General features: G+C 40.9%; 1 protein-coding gene across 7 annotated transcripts in view; it reads left to right on the forward strand.

The window, feature by feature from the left end:
* LOC103612666 (follicle-stimulating hormone receptor) overlaps nucleotides 1-7,942 on the forward strand; it is a 216,396-nt gene that overhangs the window by 126,552 nt on the left and 81,902 nt on the right. For 6 of the 7 annotated variants that reach the window (XM_008630368.2, XM_017730103.1, XM_017730099.1 and 3 more), the window contains exon 1: nucleotides 4,575-4,852. The exons of the other annotated variant lie outside the window; for it this stretch is intronic. In XM_008630368.2, coding sequence (XP_008628590.2) covers nucleotides 4,590-4,852 — 263 coding nt within the window. In that variant the 5' untranslated portion in view covers nucleotides 4,575-4,589. Of the gene's footprint in view, nucleotides 1-4,574; nucleotides 4,853-7,942 lie in introns of those variants that run through there. 7 annotated transcript variants of the gene reach the window in all.

Consider the following 7,942-nt stretch of genomic DNA (forward strand, 5'->3'; position numbering starts at 1 on the left):
AGCATAATTCCATGCAGTTTCTAATCCTTTCCCTTACACGTGTGTGTTCAATTCCCGAGTCAATGCACTCCCTCTGGTGGCTGATTTACTGTCTCAGGTCCACTCCTTTTTGGAGCTGAAGTTTCCTGCGAGCAGGTGGCTAAAGGAACTTGAGAGAGCAATAATACTGCTTTTATTAGGCTACTTTATTGTTTTATGTTCTCGACTCCGAGGGCACAGATAAAGTCTGTCCATTCAAATGTATTTAAAAATAATCCCCGTTCGTGGAAAAAGGTGAAGCTAAAAATACTCTGTTCAGAAAGACTATTTCTGGAAAGAGCCTAAAACATTATATTTTTATCAGGTCAATGATCTGTTTGCCTCAATGATCTGCTGTTTTAAGACCCATGTTGGTCATTCACAAAAGGTAAATCGGTGATGTGTCAAAGTCCCTTTTAGTAATTTCCTCTGATTTCCTCTTAGGATCTGCTCCCTCTCACATTGCCAGCTTTTATGGAGAGAAAATACCTTTTTCTTCTCATAGCATAGCAGTCAGGACAATAGAGGCTATTGCTGCTTCTAAAGCCACAGGGAGAAACTATGTGCTGGAAATCATCAAAAGAGAAAGAAATATCCACTCTGAAGGATAAACTCCTTTTGGATGTGTTTTTTATGTCATCTGTTCATGCAGGTGATTGATTTGCCTTACACATTTTTAGAGAATGCATGTTTTTAAGCAAAGCCACTGATAAAGAGGCAGTCAGTAATTAAACACTATTCTAAGGCTGGGAAACAACATTTTCTGTATGTAGAAACAGTATTTACTTAATTAGCTGTCATGCTGTGTTTCAGAGGAGGCAAACACAAGCAGATGCTGCTGTGAACTTGCTTGCCTGTAGCTTGATGCACTCCAGCACCTGGTGACCTTCCTGCCTTAAGGAAAAGAGCTGCTCCCACACCTTCAACAGCTGGATTTAGCTGTTGACCTGACCATATCCACACTGAGGTGAAAGGGCTCAGAGCTGTCTTTGGAGCAAGTTTATTGAGGGCAGGAGAGAGAGTTGAGGTGGCTCATTTTATTTCCAACTGTAACCTCATTGATCCAGGTGACAGCATGACCCAGGACAGGCACTGCTGCTTGGTCAGAGGATGGAGTCTGCAGATCCCCTTGGTTCCTCTGGCTCAGTGCTTGCAAAATTCAACCAGAGCTAATTTTAGAGGCCAGTCCTATCAACCAGGATCCCTTACTACTGTCTTTAAAAAGATCCCTTGATGGCTATATAGCTTTGAATTAACTGTTTGTCCTAGACACCATCTAATTTCATAATCTGTAACATCATCATTGAATATCTTTCATAATTCACTTAATTGCATGTCTGTTGCTACAGTGCTTCAATTTGGGGAAATTTCTGTTTTCCTACTCAGGAAAACAGTTTACACTCTCAAGACCAATTTGCCAGCTGGAGCATAGTTCTTCTGCAAATGGATGCAAAGATAAGGCTCTCATAAATATCTGAAAGCACCATCATCTCTGCATTTGCACATTCAACAGCTTGAATCTCAATGACAGTGCATCCTTGCTCCTAGTACATGATGCTCTGAAGGTGGTCCCCTGCAACAGGTCCTGTGGGTTTTCAGGCATGGTTGTAGCTCCAGTCTGGCACTCAGGAAGGACTTAGGAGTGCGAACTCCACAGAAAGATACCAGGAAGTGGGTTTTTTCCCCTCTTTTACACGGATTTTCTTCCCAAGAGGAGACAACTGTGCTCCTGAGCTGGTAGTGAGAGGATCACCAGCCGATCAGTCCATGCAGGGGACTGTGCTCATTTGGCTATGTGACATTTGACAGTCATGTGCAGAAATAGGACATAGTCTCCTGGTTCAAAACATTGATAGACACCAGAATTTATTCTTTAAGGCCTTGGATCGTATGTTTAAAACAACTGAGAGACCCTTCTGAATCTTCATGTATCCTCAGGGAGTTTTATTGTGGTCCTGATTTAGTGCTTGTTCCAATATGAATGAGATGTCAGTTCTGTTTAGCACGCTAGCCTGATTTTAGTGAATGCAATGATACTTGCATATTTCCATCAAAGTCTTATCTCCACGGTATTACAAGAGAAGCCTGCAGTCTGGATAAGGGGTTTATATTATTTAATAATTGTCATCTCATTCTTAACTGATGTAAGCGAAAGTGGAGCAATGTGTACTGCACCGATAAAATGGCCTCACCAAACTAAAATGGAAGAGAGAAAACCTCCCTCAATTTTTTCTTCATTGTGTTCATGATTTGCTACTGAGCCTGACCTGATGTTTTAAAACATCTCTGTTTTACTAGTTGTATTAAAATAAAACATACTTACTGTATTTTGGAAGTCACTAATAACTGGAAAAATGCCTTATAACCCTAGGGATACTTTTTCATCTCCTGACCTTTGCATAGCGAAGAATTATTGCTATCATCTGAAACAACTTTCGTGGTTTGATTTATGAAATCCAAAATTAATCAAATTGCGATGTCTTCATATCAGTGAAAATTGTTTGGACATTCAGAGAATGTTGCCACTTTTTCAACTATGTCACAAATACTACTATCCATTTCATCAGTATAACATGACCATCTATATTCATGTATTTCAGGATAAAGAGATACAGCTTAAATTCCTCTGCATCCACATATTCCTGTGCTCTTTATATTCCTCAAACTTCACATTTCGTATTTTGGAGTTTTTTCAGCCTGCTTTTAGTCTACTACTGCAGGAGCTAGAGTCTGTATTGAAATGACAAAACCCCAAAAGCCTCAAATGATTTGTCATCCTGCCCTTTGTTTAAATCCTGAAGTCTGCCATTATTCCAACTTTCAGTGGGCTATGGAAAAAATTTAAATAAATAGGAATTTGTTTGATCATAGGGTGCAATTCTGCAGTTTTCGTCCCATTGAGGATGAAGGTAACTGAAGGTTTTTACTCATTTCAGAAGATCTTGTAGGTCTAAGATCTTTCAAAGGAAAAGGAAGAGAGAAAAATGAGGAAAGAGTCACTAAGGTTTTAGAAATTCTTTTTTTCTGGCAGCCACTGTCATTCTCATGAAACTTAGAAAAATGGACTCTGTTTTACACATACAACTGAAAGAATACTCTTACAATTCATTATAAGCCTACCATTGTTAGAAAAAGATTGCCATGATTTTTTCTTACTTTTTTTTTCTATGTGAATATAAATTCTCATCTTGAGTAGGCTGAAATGACTGAGGGAAAAATAACCAATATTTGGTATAATTGGGATAACTCTTAAGTTAAGAATTATTTTAATGAGTTTAAAAATCTTAATTAGTTCTATTAAGAAACATCTATATTATGAGGCTTGTTTTAAAGGTGAGAATGATGGAATCTTGGTCAACACAGTCCAGGGGAAAGATGCTGTCTTTTGTCTCATTACATTTGTTAATGCTTTTTGATTATGGAAGAAAAAAAAATAGCAATTAAAAAACCCATGAAAAACAAGCTAACAGCAGCTTTTAACAAGATTAAGAAATCCTTCCAAGCAATGGGAAGGATTAAATGTGAGTCAAGTTTAGCAGAATCACCCATGGCTCTTCCCTTACTTACTTAAAAAGCACATGATTTATAAGCCCTGTGTGTCTAAAACAGCCATTTACAGTTTAAAAGAAAAACAAAGAACCGCAAAGCAACAACAAAAAAAAAACCACAAACACCTTTATCCCAAAATGTTCATTTCAGGTGTCTTGTAGAGAAGCACTGGTTCCACACAATGGCCTGGTGCATCTTGACTCAATGACAGCAAAGAGTTCACAGAGACCCTTCCTCAAGGATTAATATTTGTAGCAAGATATTTTAGCTCAGTCAAAACAAAACAAATAGGGACTCAAAGACAAGATTCAACATTGACAAGATTCAACATCCAAGCCTCCTGGTGATATTCTTGAAGCTATTTTCCTCCTGTTGTGTCACAAATAGTCATTTGGCAATATTTCTGGGATTTCTGTTCCAGATGATGAAATTAATTTACCAGTCCATGGGGACAATTTGGTTTGTAGAGTTTCCTTCTGTTTGGGTTCCAATAAAGGTGCTGAAGGAAAAAGGAGAGGAATCAGCAACTGCATGAAAAATAATCACAGTTGTGAAAAAACAGGCATGTTATTTATCTCTGGCTTTAGGTGTATAGAGCTTTTACCCTATGAAGTATACTATATGCCATATAAAATAATAACACCTTACTTTTGCCTAGGAGCAATACAAAAGCAGGGGCTCTTGGATCCATGAATGGGAGCATAAATACTGCCATAAATAGGGTGCTTCTCCTTCAGGGACAAAAGTGTCTGAGCTGTAGAAAGCAAAAATGCTTTGTTGTCTCTTGGTCACACCAAGCAAGACATGAAAAATTGCATAGCTGAGAAGAAAGAACCTTTTCCCAGCACATTAAAAGAGCCCTGGTTAGTACAGCTGGGCCCCGTGATTTCAACACCACTTGAAATACAAAATACTTGTGTCATGAAAAATCAGCATTGCTCGTCTCTGTCCCCACTCCAAGGCCATACGGAATCTGGGGTCATGAAGTGAAACTTGCTGAGAAGTCATCCCCTAAGAGCCACATGGTTTGTCCCAGCTTTCGGGGCGGATCTTCCATCCAGGGTGTTGGCCTGGGAGGTCTCTGCGTTCTTCTCTTTGAGCTAAAGGAGACGGGCACAGATGTGGAGGCAGAGATGTCTCCAGCCCTTGCCTGCTTGCTGCTGTTCCTGGGGGGCTGCCTGGGATGCCAGCACCGCGCCTGCCGCTGCCTGGGCAGGGTGTTCAGCTGCCAGGAGAGCCAGGTGCTCCAGGTTCCCCGGGACATCCCTGCCAACACAACCGAACTGTAGGAAGGGAAAGGGAGCAGTTGGGAGCAGCAGCCTTGGGGCTGGCTCTCCAAACAAGCTGCTGCTTGGCAAGCCACAGGTCAGGTTTGCAGGGAGTCGCTTGGGAGACTTCATGCCAGCTGTTTGCAGAGCACAGCCCTTCCTCCGACGCTCACTTAATTACACTTGAAACTCCTCTCCGTTTCTCTGATCATGGTCAATGTAAAATCTCTGTTAAGAAAGGAGTTTGCACGTTATAATGCAAAGTGCAGACTAAATTTGAAACAAGCATCCTTGGTGCTGTGACTAATTTGAAGCACAAAGTCTGAGCTTTCTTTACAGCTTTGCTTTAGCGTTGTTGGAGGGCGCAGAGCAACTTGTCTGCCCCAAACAACTTCATGATGAGCGTTTGTTTGTACTGCAGGAGCTTTCCAACGGTTTGCACTTGTTTGCCAAGAAGGAACTTAATGTTTTCCCCTTGAAATCTCAAAGGCATTGCAGAAAGGACTCTGACAAACATTCAGGGAGGGATCCTCCTCCACCAGAGCAGCAGCGTGGCTGCGGTTGGAGACAGTGAGCAACATGAAGATACTGTACTGAGTTACAAGAGGATGGGTTTTGTCTGTCTTAAAGCTTGTTTTTCATAAAAGTAATGTGAGCAATAGTGTGTGGCAGCTGTTTTGTGTGTCAGTAGCACAGGCAAGCAAATGAGCTTGTGCAATGGCAAGTATGTAACTGCAAGTTATTGTTTTCATTTTAATAGTTTTAAAGCAAATTAGATCACCGTTTGCCAACACCCCCGCAGACATCTGGCATTGTTACAACCAAGAGCAAAACCAAGAGGAGTAGCCCTGGATAAAGCTTTTGATTAATAAGTGGAGTGGCAAGTTTGAAGGGAGGATACAATGAAGAATGATGTGTCACTAGTTAGAAAAATATAGCCCTATCCCAATTTTACACACCACAGTATATCCATGGTTATTATGCCAGTGTTTTCCTAGGGCAGAAGTTTTGTTTTGTTCAGAAGGAAGAGTTGTTATGCTCACTAAGCAGATTGCAGTGAAAACTTGAGAGAAATGTCTGAATTAACCACAAAAGGTCATTAAAAGTTTAAATCATTCTCATAACTAGAGGAGAAACTAATCCATCTGTGATTTAGGCCATCTAAATCCTGAGTGAACTGTGCTCCAGGCGTATACGGCTAATTTTGTTTAATTTTGCTTTGATTGTTTCTTTAGGTTACACAGTTAAGGTCTGCCTTCTAGGGATTAAGCAAAAGCATTTTTTAATTATTTCTGCAAAGAAGTAGAGTATCGCTGAAAAGCACCTGTTAGTAAAATGGGATTTGTCCTCTCCTTGTTAACTTCTCAAGAGTTTGTTGAGGATGCTAATTTGTGGGCTCTTAGCATGAGTGTTATTCTCTGAAACAGGCAGAATACAACAATAGTGTGACTGAAAACAACAAACAAATCCTTTCTTCTGCCAATGCTGGGCAAATACTGGAGTTAGAATCTCTCAACTTGACTCTCTTCTCACTTTCTCTCAAAATAAACCAGCTTTTGGTTTCTCGGGGAGTCATCCAGGTCCCCTTCCATTAGTATAGCCCTGGGACTGATTTCAGCATGGCTTAAAATTTTGAAAAGTACCTAGAGTAGCGTTGAATATACCAAACCTTAGGATTACTAAAGCTAGATATGTTAGGTGAAGAGCTATCAAGTGACAGATAAACTTTAGATTTTTCCTTCAGGATCTGGAAAAGTCCTTTTCTCTGTGTCTCTCCACTGAGTGACCAGTGGGGTGATTCAGGTGGCTAAAATAGGTTTTACTTCTCCAGATGACACTGCAGGTGCACCCCTGGTAACAGAAAAAGCTTGCTTTATGTTTCCTCAGAAAGTCTCAGTGAGTGAAAAGGATTTTTAAATCAGCATACCAACTGGAGCACAGAAGGCCATGGTGTCTAAGAACCCTGTACAGGCCACAAGCAGAGACTTCTTGCTAAGTACAGCTCCTGCAAGGTATTTTTTTCTCTTAAGAGCTCATTCTGGGAGTCTGGATGCAGTCTGGTTTTGTTTGATGGAGAGGAGTTTCTTCAGTACACTTCAAGCTCTTCACCTTGCCTTATATGATCTTGATAGTTTTCCTAAATTATCCTAGAGTCCTTCCCTAGTGCCTTGAAAATGTTGAATAACATGCTGGTGAATGCTTTAGAGTGAGAACAGGAGCCTAATAAGCCTCAAGCACTTCCTTTGCTATGCGATTCTATTTCACTACAGCTGTGTCTGAAGTTGGGACACTGGCATGTGGCAGCCAGCTGGGACACTCAGTAGGAAAACTCATGATAAAGGTAAAAATAGGGCCCTCACTCACCATTATCTCTTTGCCATTGCTGACATTTTCAATTCTTATTGTTATTTTTTAGTGTTTGAGGGTTGGTCCTGAGCACGTGCTGCCGTGAGGGATTTCCTTGTGATCGGCTTCCCAACAGGGAGAGCTTAGGCTCCACAGCAAACATGAGCTCTGCAGTGTGGTGCATGAGACAGGGGTTTGGTCCTGGCTGGATTAGCACCTGCTTCAGCAAGGGTGTTGCAAAGGGAAGGCTGGTAGCCTCTTACAGTGAGCGATTTCATTTTGTACTTACCATGTGGAAACAGAGCAGGGATCAGAATCCATGGGCTTTCATCACTCTCCTTTCTGCCACATTTTCAATTACAGGCCAAAATTTCATGAGAGGATGGTTACAGCTTGGTTAGTACATTGCTTTTTGCAGATTTGCAAGCAGTCTGCATCTGGCATGTTCTGAGTGTTCGCAAGGGAGGCTGTGGTTATTAGCTGTTTTTCTTTATAATCTTTGCCTGGATAGAAGAATTTTTGGTATTTTCTAATAGATACCAAAATGCCGAAGAGATGGCTCTGACTTACAACTTTGGAGTCAATCCATTAGAAACCAGCGGCCAAAAGTCCAGATGGGAAATGTAGGCTCACCTGTGTCAAAGTATTAACTCTTAATTGCCTCAGGGGAAGAGGGGAGGGAGTGACTCAGTAGCAGCTGGAGGCAGTTTGCTCCTTGAAGATCTATTCCAATCTTAAAAATCCAGTGTCAAGTTTTGTAA

This window comes from Corvus brachyrhynchos, unplaced genomic scaffold, assembly GCF_000691975.1.
Source record: "Corvus brachyrhynchos isolate BGI_N302 unplaced genomic scaffold, ASM69197v1 scaffold101, whole genome shotgun sequence".
Lineage (NCBI taxonomy): Eukaryota > Metazoa > Chordata > Aves > Passeriformes > Corvidae > Corvus > Corvus brachyrhynchos.